Raw genomic sequence first — 12,559 nt, 5'->3', positions numbered from 1 at the left:
ATGTCAGCTTTCTATCTCCCACTAAAATAGAAGATGTGTGCACGAAGAAAAAAAAAGCGATACTGTAGGGAAGTCTGCAGAAATGTCCTACTTACAGTACATGAGGTCATTATGACCCACTTTTGCTTATGCAAGTGTCTGCTTGGGCTGGCAATTTCTTCCCCCTGCTCCTCCTCTCTCCCAGTATATTATCACGGAGCCCACTCAACTAAATTCCCCCACTATTTATTGTTGGGCCAGGAGAACCTCTTTAGCATACCAGGCTCGTATTATGACGAGGATAACAAAGGCGTATATCAACAGTTCCTTCCAATGGAGCGCAGTTTGAAGAAAAAAAAAAAAAGCTGGTGAGATAACATTAAAGGCACTACCTTGATCTCAGGCGAACATGTTAAGCCCTGTAACGAAACGTATTGGAAGTGTTTAATTACAGCCCGGGAAATGAAGCTACAAGATGATTCCTTAATTAAGCAGTGATTAAGGATTTTCTGCCTTCTATCTAACACAGTTTGCAGTGCATTTTAAACACAATCGCCCAGGCAACCTCACAGGGAACAATGTCACAGGGCTTTGATGAAGTTTCCTGCACAAATGTCACTAGGAAGAAAAAAAAGGCGAGCAGAGGAAGCAGTGCTGGAGCAGCACTCCTTTGCTTACAGTACAGTCAGTGAGATAAAACCTGGAATACAGAGAAATGTCGAGATCCCCCCCCCGCCCCGGATTTTAAAACAACATGGAAATGGATTGATTGAGGTGCTCCATTTCATTCACCGAGGTCCAATCTGAGTAATCGAGCCTCTGCTTTGTTTCATCATTTGAATTGAAACCCCTCTGCAGTCTTATCAAAGGGGACAGATTGTCAATGATCATCCTCTACATTATCGCCTAGATCATAATTTACATCTGGCTTAGGTTCCTTTCCCCGCACGCTCAGATGGATATACTTGAGGCTGAGTGAGAGAAAGCTGAGGAGAACAGAAGGGACGGGGAGGGCTGGGGAGGCGAGGCGGCCTGCTGGGTTCTGGGTTGGCGGGCATGCGAGAGGAGCCAGTGAGCTGTTAAAATCAGCTCTATCGCTGCTCTATCAAAGGACAGCTCTCTAGCCAAATCGCAGTCACATGCAGCGTGCCACACATTCAGGTCAATAAGCTTATAGGCGATTTACACAAACAATTCCTCGAGCAAGGTAGCAACAAAGTCATATTGGCTTTTTCCCTCCCTTTTAGCATTGTCTCTGCCGAGGAAGCCCTTGAAAATGTCAATCTCTCGCATGCGACTTTAAGGAGCTCAGGGCACTCTAATCCTGACCACTGAGTCCTGAGACAGGTTACAATTTCTGCAAGATGGTGTATAAGTATTTTTAAGTATTCCTATGGGATTGCAGAGTTCTATAGGTTACCAAATCCCGGGCTCGATGACTTTAACCCAGTGTCGCATTTCTAAACCCATCACATGCTTCCTGGTGTTGGAGCTTGGCGATGATTTTCAAAATGTAATATCAGGAGGGCTATGCCTGCCCCCCCCCCTCGTCAGCATCGTTGATATAGCATATTTGGCTGCTGATGCAGATTGCGTCACATATACAGATAAAGTCAATTCAAGGAAGCAACCTTTTTCACCAAAGTCAAGCATAGCTGTAAGACTTCTCTGCTATCTGAAAAATAGGTCTGAATTGCATGCAATTTGTGGCAGGCAGAGCACTCCAATGGAGGGAGGCTATTAGTGAAATGCCTTGCCACTGTCTCTTTAAATGCCAATAAATTCCCATCATTACAGAATCTGGCAGTTTTCCTCCCTGTCTGCAGCCTGGGTCTTTATCTCGCTCTGCCTCAGTCTCTGAGCATGTAGATCTGGCCCAGTTAGATTGTCATACTTAACAAACATTAATGATTAATTTCCTCCACTGAGTCAAATGGGGCTAAAGGGATGACTCGATTCATCTTATCGCACCACAAATTAGCATTTCCCCATATTCTCCAGCATCAACTGTGCATTAAAATTCCACATTTACCATTCTGGGCACTGGCAGCTGTGGTGAAAGAGCCAAGGAGATCTTCCTCCCGTGTTGCTGGAGATTCAGATTACTTCTGTGTCGCACAAAGAATAATTAATTGTGCCACTTTCTCCTTGTTACTGTACATCTGTGGCTGCCGCAAGTCAAATTACTCACCGAGAGGTTATTTGAAAGTTCAAGGTGTATTTTTTTTAATTATTTACCGTGTTAAGTCCTTTGCTTTCACTTTTCACTTCAGCTGTGATAGAATATTTCTGCCCACATTGTTTCTGTAATTCGAGGAGAACGGCACAAAAGAGTGCAAATTTTCACGTTTAACTTGATGTATCTTGACACCCGCAACAACCTCAGAAACGAACTGAAAACCCCCCAAAAAAAAACAACCCTCGTGTAATGTAACTTCACGAAAAGCTGTTTTACGTCGAGGAAATGAGACACGTGAAATGACATGTAAATTTACTGTCAGTGCTAAGTAAGGAAGTCATTTGTCATCAGACAAACACTTGGAACGCTCAGAGGGAACAGCTTGTGGCAACACCCTGTGCTGAACTTCACAGATAGCCAACAATAAAAGAGGGGGTGAAACAGCAAGGTGAAATTTCACAATTTCAGTAAAAAAAGATGCCACTCAGTGTATATAAAAAAAAGGTATCTTTCTCACAATTATGGAGCCAGGTGTGTCAATAGAGTATAAATCTTTTCTGTGGGAGCGAGCGTGTTCATCTGTGGGGTTCTTCACAAGCACAGCTCCATAAATGTGAAATTGACCGAGCAGGAGAGGTTGTTTGAGGTAAAAATTCTTGTTTAATAGCAAGGGAAAGCCAAGGTTATTTCTTTAGATGTGTGCCTTTCCCCCTTCCTCATAGAAGTCTTGAAAGGGAGGCAGACCCCCTCTAAAATGCCATGTATATTAAAAACAGTGTTCAGTCTCTCTGGGGTGCTACTATTCCACCAAGCTTGTTCATTTTCAGAGACATTATTCTGAGCTGAACTGACAGGGGGCTGCTCATACCTGTAACCGTATATCCACACGATTCAGGGCTGCCCATTACTGACGATCATGACGCATTATGCGAGGGATTAAATTGTGTAGCTGGTCAAAATAGGTCTAACTTGAGTACTTCATGTGCAGCTGGATAGTCCCATCAGTGATAAAGCACTGTATTTTAATTCTTGATCACTGAATTGTGTATCCAAAATAAAACATTAACTTGCAGAGTATTGAATGAAGCTGTCTAATAGAGGCATTGGATTGGAGTAATTACCTGGGATGATGTGAAACCTTGATATACAAATTTACCTTTATTTTAATAGATTCTGTCTGTTTGAACTTTTTTTGACTCCAAAAACAAAATAATAAAATCACTCCTTCCTTTGTTAAACTGGACATGTGCGACCACTGGTGAGGCCTAACAAAAGGACAATGCTGTGTTTAAATGGGTCATAAGTCAGAGGGCTTAGGAAGCACTGATGCAGGACTAATCATTTCTACTGTTTGTCTGAAGAAGAAAAAAAAAGATGATCCTAAAAGCATTTTTGTCATTTCTGTTGCCAATGTCAAGCTAACAGGCCCTTGTGTGTGTGTGTGTGTGTGTGTGTGTGCACGTGTGTGAGAGAGAGAGAGATGCCAACAGCACCTTACAAGCTAAATCAATGAAAGGGCCAAAACCCAGTGAGAGCCACAGCACTATTAACTAAACAGGTCAGGGAGTCAACCGTCACCTAATTTTGAGGTTCCTGAGCCTCAGACCAAGATGGGACGTCAAGGTGCTCCACGCACTTATCTGGGGAGTCCCTTTTCTGCAAGGGTAAGGCAAATGGCTGAGTCTTTGGTGGCATTCAACTTCTTGACCTTTGCGCCTTTAAGCGGCTTTGCTACTTCACCGCACTCTGATCAAAGTTAATAAGTGCTTCATATGTTAATGAAAATTGGTACTCCTCTTTGTGTTCCTACAGCTTTTTAATACCTATTATAGACTGAAACTTTTAATGGAGGTTTTAGGTCCCCCTGACAAGCCCATTTCAGAGAGTGACTACACAGATACAAGGCTAAGCTAAGACCAGAGAGTCACTGCTCAGTGGAGGAACCTTACACGGGAGACCTTATTCTCCGGGAAGCAGCAGAAGATAAAGGCCATGGGATGAGTGGCTGCTTTAAAACCCACGTTCAAGTCCGCACAGGGCTAATTACAGCACGCCATCACATTTGAGAGGGTTTAGTTAATCAAGGGGGGGCTCTCTTTTGCCTCCTATAGTCGAGGAATAACACACTTAAACCATTTAATGCCGCCAGGATTGCGTCCCGTTTAATTCAAGGCAGTTTCACATAAGTGGGGTAAATTTAAGCCACTCCGACATTAGTTTTAAACAGATCTAATTGAGGAAGGGATCATGGGAAAGTGGCTACACCTGATGATTGCACACAACTTGGCACTAGGAGAAAAGAAATTTGGATAGTACATCATTTGGGTCTTATGAGGCAATGGGAGACTTAGCTACTGTAAGCTGAGATAGCAAAGTCATACAAAAAAAATCGGACTAGTAAGGCTCGTGCATGACAAGGAACAGATTAGAAGTGCTCAGGGAAAGTACTATTTGACATTATGGATTGGTATTTTGTGTTGTCTTTATTCATAAACAGGGAAAGGAGATTTGAGCCCCGGCTCCTTAAACAAAGGGAATACCAAATGGCACTGACAAGGTTCTTTGAAAATTTTCAGAAGTTGTACTACTTTTTTTTTTTCTTGTAACCACCAATACGCGCCATCTATTTCATAGCTGCTGGGTTATTAGAAGTATATGCCTCGCACTTTGAAGTTTGAGTGGGGACACATTACGGAGGAGACAAAGGGTGAAGCGGCCGAGGCGTCTCTGGTAATTGCAATTTCTGAACAATTGCGCCGTTCAACTTTTCCCGGAGAACAAAAGGAAAACATTATTGATACGATTACCGGGGCATAGCCTACCTGAAACATGAAAGATTTATTTTTTTTCCTTCAATAATGTAATCCCACGAGGCACATCAGTTTAGAAGTGTGGAGAAATAATTCTAAACAAATTTCCCTTTGAAAGGAGGGCAAGGAGGCAGACATTCAAAGCATCGGTTCTTCATTAAAAAGTCAAATTTGCGGCATCCGAGCGTCAGTAAGAGCGGGGACACCTGGGGTAGCGAACGCCACGCAACCGGAGGCTAGGAAGAGGCGGCGGCGGTGGGGTTGGGGGTGGAGGTTCTGGGCTGGGTTGCGGTGGTTGGGGGGAAGCGGGACAGGTCTGTCATCTTCACACCGTAACCTGAAGCAGGCCACAAATTAGCTCCTGTGATGGCACGGTGTGACCGAAATGAAACAAACACACAAAGAAGCAGTCTAATTGAATTGGAGTTCAAAGAGGACTCGGGTGCATTTGGCGACGCTGAGGCGCTTTATAGTGCTGGACCTCCGAGCAGTAGCAGGTGCTGCTGAGTGTTCACAGAGCTTTAGCGCCGGCTCAAAGGGAAGCGCTACGCTCTCCAGTGCATTGGTGCACCGTAGCACACCTTCACAGCACTATCACAGAGGGAGCGCCAGTGTTGCTGGTGCCATCTCCATCTCAGATCAAACCACTGCTCTTGGGTGGATTGCTGGGGATCAAATATCAAAAATGGATAGTCTCAACTCCAGGCAGTGATGCGGGAGAAATTCTCAGACGGACACAAGTTCTGCCAGGTTTGATTTGAACATGTTGAGGAATTTTATTAGACACAATTGGCAGGAGTTTAACTTACTTTTTGATGCTCAGCATTGGGGCGGGCACAGCATATTGTCCCATATTAGGCGTTTAAAAAAAGGAAAAGATGGCTGAACGCTGCATGAGGAAGCCCGCCTGTGAAGTTTCGTTTTGGCCGAGTGCGGGACGCTCACCTTTGTTGCAGAAGTACTCCATGTCTTCGCAGCTTATGTTCTCAGTCTCAAACTCGGCGGTGAAGTTCTCCTCCACCGAAAACTCATCTTTGGCCAGGAGCTCATTCTCCTCGGAGACGCACTCCTCCTCCTCTTCCTCCAGGCCATCCTCCAGAGGACCTGAGGGAACAGGCACACATATGTACACACAGACACACACACAGACACACAAGGGAGATGTTCAGCAATTTCATCACACCCTTCAGGCTTTCAAGAATCAAAATCTTGTCTCTCCTTGTTTCCGGTGCTGCAATAATACAAATTCAAAGCGCTGCGCAACATTGCGTGGTCTAAGCGCCGTATGCATACACGTTCAGAGATTCGTACAGGCTAAAGATAAAGCCACCCCAATAAACACTATTATTTTACCACCGTGCTTCACATCAGTGTTTCCATTATTCCTATTGAAAAAAATCCCCTTGAGACCTTTTTTTTCCAGAAAAACAAGCTGACATGCAGCCAAGGTGAGCGCTGATGTTAATCCCGCTACCTGCAAAACAAAACCTCACACAGATGGAGAGAGGGAAGGAGAGAAGGGGGGCAAGAAAAAAAAGTTCCTTTCCAGACTTTTCACACAGGCATCGGCATGGGAGGAGGAAAGAAAATACTTTTATTAATTTGTTAGCCTTATCACAGGGTACAATGTTGATTTTCCATTTACATTCCATGCCTCCGGGTAATACACCAGTGCAATCTTAAAGGAGACACTTTTCCGTGTGATTAATTTTTTTCCCCCCTCTGTGCAATATTATTTCTTTAAATCTAAATGATTTCAGGTTTTTTTTTTTTTGCTTGTAGCTGTACATCTCTTTTGGTATTTGCATATTACCATTTTGCTTCAATCAAGGGTGTTGATGGAATTACTGTACTGCCACCTGAATTGTATTAGTTCTGAAAACATCTCACCCGGCATTTGAATGTTATTAAGATAATACGCATCGCGCACACCTCTCTCCTTTTTCTGCCAAAACATGCCCGCAAAGTCCCCGCATGACATACCAAAAGCGAAAAAGACTGGGGGAGCCCTTCTGGTTTAAGTTTAGTTTAATATTTGAGATGATGCACTCTGAGAAAAACCTGCATAAGCCCCATGAAAAACCCCCAAAAAACACTCCTTGCTCCTTCTCGAGTCGTGTATAAAGTGAACAATCATGTCGAAAGTGCTGCTGTCACTGCCAGCTAGATGAGGATGCTGTCTCTGTTTCTGCCTCTCGTGCATCCACCTAGAGCTCAAACAGAGCGCACTTACATCCTCTCCACACCTTTCAGTCTGTTTGTTCTATTGTAGCGGGAGCGAGCCCCCTCAGCTTTAATAAAGCAATAATTTCACTTCAGAAAGTGGGGCTGGTGTGCCTCTCCTGTTTCTCTTTCTTCTTGCGACGAGTCTCATAAAAGACCCCCCTGATGTCCACAAACTGCTTGCTCTTTTCATTAGTCTTATAAATTACTCCTTTGTAGAAGCCAACATCTGCAGGAGCCCCGGACATGAAAAGAATTAGCACGCGGATCTCTAATAGACACTGCAGAGGCAGAGTGCCGCTTTTAAATTAGGATACAGTTTTATGATCTTATCTGATGCCTTCTGCTGATTCGCTGAGGAGTGAAGTGAGGCGTGAAGTGACTCGATGAGTCTACCATCACTTAAGATGATACTGAGAGATAAATATCGCCGTATCAAGGGGAGATTGTATGACTGGCGGTAAAAGCTCCTGCCAAGGCAATTGAAGACAGTGTGAAAGAAAGCGGGGAAATACATTTCTATACACACAGTGTGTACACATTCCATTACACAGCTGAATAAGAACTGTGTGTACAACTAAACGATTCTTCCTCTGTTGCTGGCAAATACAGCAGCGCCATTGCACCGCGGAAAATAGACCTACAGTGTTGTGTGATAATAAGGGTAAAGGGAGATTAAAGATAAACTTCATGGTCAATAAAACACAAAGATTAGGTAGATAAGATGAGATAGAATTGAGGTTTAATAGACTCAGAATAAGGGCATCTCACTTCCCCACTCCAACAGATAGTAACTAAATGGAGCATTTTCAAACTGATAGAGATACTGGAGGCCTTGCTGAATATGGAAAAATGAAATATTACACCCAGCCTGAGACATTAAAGGGGGTCCGATGGCTACTTCTTTTGGGACCACGCAGATTGACCAAAGTTTGCTCGCATTCTCACGTGTTTAGTTTATTATACAGTATTCATTGCATGGAGAGACCTGAAATTATTTCAGAGACAGCAATGATAAGAATAATGACTTTCTAAACGACCAGCAGCACACTCCTAACTCATTTTCTGATAGTGGCGTTCCTGCTATATTTAGTTGTGTACTGTTTAAAATCCTGTCACATTCGCTGTGTGACCCGCGCTTGTTGGTGCATTTCTATAGGCTCTGCTGACGAACTGGGCCAGAGGAATGTCGGCTGCTTCGCCCTCTTATCGAGCCTCCTCTGGAGTTCAGATGGCCAATGACACCGCGGAGAAAGTGTCTGCGCTTCACTTTGCCGCAGAAAACAACACAGCCGGCTTTAAGTGGTGCGCTCATTACGGCTGATCTAAGCCTGCTAGAGATGCATGTTAACTTTATAGTAACAAGCGATCTTTACCCAACGACAAAATCATCTACCGGTTGACGTAATTAGCGAAGCAGCTTAATTTTAAAGAGTGATCAATCAGAAAATATCACCCCATTTTCTTCCTTTCTCTGTTTTATATCATTTTAAGTTGCACATTTAAGACAAAACATGTCATTTAAAGATATGAAGTCACAGGTTTGTTCCTCTGTAAATATTTGACACGTGGCGACGGGTTACAGGAAGGCTTCCTAACAGGTTGAGAACCACTCGACTCAACAGTTAATTAGTTTATCATTAAAAATGATCGTTAAAATAATTAGCAGCTGAAGCCCTGCGCTAATTATCTGTAACCTGAAGTGTGGCAGCCTTTCAGAGCACACTTTCAAGTTTGCAGACAAAAGGCTTGGATCGTGAGATAATCGTAGCACAAACGCTGCTATCTGCTCACTTTTAACAGGATCTTTCAGGAGGCTGCACTTTGTCTCAACTTCCTCTCAATCAGGGTCAGTGTCCAGGTATCCCAGCACCCTTCACATCCGCCCTGACACATGCGCACCCTCCAGCCTCGACTGTATCATCCGCATTCATCAAGACTCTTCTTCTGCCGAGAGAGACCGAAAGAAATCTCAGCTCTGTTCAAACAGTCATGCAGCAGGAGCAGCCAATGCTAATAGAGACATTGGTAGCTGAATGCAGGCTTGATCACAGTGGCTCTTTTGTTCATGGCGTGGCCTCTGTCTGATAGGGATCGGCCATGCGGAGTGGAGCTCCGAAGAGGGATATGGTAATGCCCCCACTGAGTCTATAAAATGGGGTGATACTCTGAGACCATATGATGGACAGAGGATTAATGAGTCACAGAGGAAGAGGGGAACAGAGGAGTACGGACTGAGGTGGTGGAATGAGCATATCTTTCAGGAAAATATGCTCTGTACTCAAGTCTGTGCCTCAGTGGACTAAAACAGAAAATAGGAAAGAAAAAACACACACACATGTGCCAACCTTGTTCCAAAGCTCACACTCAAAAAAAAAAGGAAGACGAAGAAAAAGAGGAGCTCTGAAGAAATATGTGTGTATGTGCAAAACTGTATGAGTGACTGCTAATTTCATGGCATGCTTTTTCAAGCATCCGCAATGTGGGGAGCTTGTGGCCGGGCTGTGATAGCGATACCTCACATTATCAGCAGGCTCCACAGTGTGATGTGTGGATCACAAACCCAGCCTCCTCTATAGCTCCCTAATTAGAGGTGAGGTAATTGAATCTGACAGAACAAAGCGGCAGATCTCTATAAGCATGGAAATCATTTTTGCTCCCACCTATACAGTTTTTCATCCAAACAGTCCATTGAAAATGTGTCCAAGCTGGCCTGGGGATAAAACGTAGCACCTGAGACTAAACATGAATGCATAATGCAGCCCTAAAATCCAACAGGGCCACACAGCTCAACCTCTGCCAGCTCTGCTCCTCCTCGTGACTGGCCCTTTGTGCCAAAACTGATACTGGGCCTTCCTCACTTCCGGGTGAACACGCACACACACATGCAAACTTTTGCGTGGGAGGAAATACAGGAATACACTTTGCCAAGCAGGTTTAGATTCCTGTGATCCTAACCCTCCACAGCTGGAGAAAAAGGAAACGACAACCGTGTGCGAAAACATAAAAACACGACTGTGTCTCATCTTGGAGGATAGGTCGGGAAGGTTGAGAGAGAGAAACGAGAAAGAGAAGGAGGAGGAGGTAGTGGAGAGAGGCAAAGGGAGACTGGGGGCCATCCTCTCTCCTCAGCTCTAATGACCTTTGGGAAGCAGAGGGCTCCCTCAGCCTTGGAGGAGACTTAGTGTATATGTTACAGGGCTCAAGCCACTAATTTAATCCTTGATCACTGTAATGAAATAGATACCATTTACGCAGCTCTTAATAGCTTCATATGCTACAGGAACCCTCAAAGGAATTTTTCATTTCAAGCATCTTTTTTTTTTGTACTGCATAAATGTTACAAAAAAAAAAAAGCGCTTCCTTTTTTTTCCTCCAAGTTGTACACTCTGTGATCAAACTAAATGTGGAGCTAATGCTGTAACACAAGTCAAAAAGTAAATTAGCATTTGCATATTGTCTGTGAATGGCTGCTTGTGTGTAAATGCGTGTGTGTGTGTGTGTGCTGGGAGGAGCGTGGAACAGCTTCAGTGGAGACTGATGTGTTCTCAGAGCCGCAGTCTGTGACCAAGAATAAGCAATGCTATTGTTTAACTTGATTTTCCGGTCGCTAAGCAGTGTAATTCTCGTGATTAGAAATGGCTGCCTTCCTAAATTCGGGCACTTACAATCAACAGTCAACAAACTGCTCGAAAACGCAGCACCAAAAAAAAAACAACAACAAAAAAAAGGATATTGTGTGGTGAAAAGGGGAGGGAGGGAGGCTGGGTTTGTTCTAAAGTGGGGGTGGAGGGGGGTGAATGTATTCACATCCTCGTATGACACACGCACAGAGGAAGAGCACACACACTCGTCTGCAGCAAAAGATGACAAGGCATCTAAATGTGATCTGATGACATCATGTGTTTAGATGGCCCGCCGAGTTTACATTACTGTACATTTAAGCTTCGTGCAGCAACACGAAGGCACAGCCGCTGGCTAGGAAAGTATCTCCGTCCACAGATTTCTCATGACATCCTGTGAAATCCACATATAAAAAATCTAATAAATAATAATAACAATAAAAGAGAAGGGGTGTGTGTGTATTTTTTTTTCTCAAATACTGTTAACATAATTCCAGTCGAGTATCTTATTCCAATCAGACACAGCTTTGGATCCACGGCATGTTTGCGGAGTTTCTAAGTTCTGTGTTGTTGCGCCCAGTGTTTCTGTCTGGACCGTTGAAGAGGAATAACACGCTCTTACTTCTTTATCCAATGAATTTGAATTGGAATGGCATGAAAACATGCTGGCATTTGACTATGCCATTAAAATGCTGGAGGCACCTCTGAGCGTGCCCGAGGGCTTCAGCAGATGCCAGCCAGTTTCTCTGTGGAGTTAGCTGGGTCCTGCTACACTCTACTGACTTTACTTGCCTCTCTAGAGCTTACAGAGGGACGCGCACATGTCCAAGTGGACACTGGTACAACGTTTGGTCCATAAAAGTCACTGAGCTTGTCTTCCAAGTAATATGGGCTTAGTTAATGCCTCTTTTTGCAGGGTAACATTTGCTTTGTAGGTGCAACGAAGGGATTAAAATGCTGTTAAAGTGGCCAGTGTGCTGGATTTAAGTCCTTCCTGTTACACACTTGCTTCCCTCTCTGGCTGAGTGATTTATTAGTGTCATTCTGTTACTTATAAGGAAATAAAAGTTAACCATGTGCCTGTACACTGCATGTGACAGCTGAAACAAAGCAGGTAAAATATGTGTGGTCTTAATTACTGGTTTATAAGCGAGCTTTTCACTAGAACGTTCACTTTTAATGAAGCCATTGAGTGAGGCTCCTCCAGGGAGCTATCATGGTTAAGTGGGGGCATCCATCTTCAGCCATTGGCTCGTCTGCAGACGAGTGGAGGCTCTGTCTACAGCACGCTCACCTCATATTGGCTCACTTTATCTCCACTAAGTAAAGTCTGTTGGAAGGTGCTAACAGTGGCGAGAAAAAGACTTTTGTCGAGCAGCTCTGATGAGACTCGGGGAGTTTTCATTCTGCAGAGGCACCGGGCACTTGACTGTCTGTTAAGTGCTTAATAAGATGCCTTCGTCTGACGTGGAAAGCATCATATTCATCACATTCAGTGGCCTGCAAGCCCGTTGGGGCTAAAATACTGTAGCGATATTTTAAAATGCTAAAACTGCCTCCGCAACAATTAGCTTTCAGTCGAGCATCGTTTCAAAGAATTTAATGGGGCGCCTTCAGAAAAAGAAAAATGATTACCGTATCAAAAAAGTGTAGATAAAACAATATTTTCTCATCAAGGAATTTCTATGAAATGGATATATCTAAGATGTCAATTTCATTCCAGTGCTATGAAGCATGGGGGGGGG

At 43.9% G+C, this 12,559-nt stretch overlaps 1 protein-coding gene across 2 annotated transcripts in view; it reads right to left on the bottom strand.

The window, feature by feature from the left end:
- The window catches only part of zfpm2a (zinc finger protein, FOG family member 2a), a 120,060-nt gene that overhangs the window by 82,837 nt on the left and 24,664 nt on the right, over nucleotides 1–12,559 (bottom strand). For both annotated transcript variants that reach the window (XM_005924246.2, XM_005924247.2), the window contains exon 2: nucleotides 5,914–6,072. In XM_005924246.2, the coding sequence (XP_005924308.1) occupies nucleotides 5,914–6,072 (159 nt within the window). The remainder of the gene's footprint in view (nucleotides 1–5,913; nucleotides 6,073–12,559) is intronic.

Source organism: Haplochromis burtoni, unplaced genomic scaffold (assembly GCF_018398535.1).
Source record: "Haplochromis burtoni strain Fernald_Lab_line unplaced genomic scaffold, NCSU_Asbu1 Contig_76, whole genome shotgun sequence".
NCBI classification, from domain to species: Eukaryota; Metazoa; Chordata; class Actinopteri; order Cichliformes; family Cichlidae; genus Haplochromis; species Haplochromis burtoni.
This window is presented reverse-complemented; position numbering and strand designations above follow the sequence as displayed.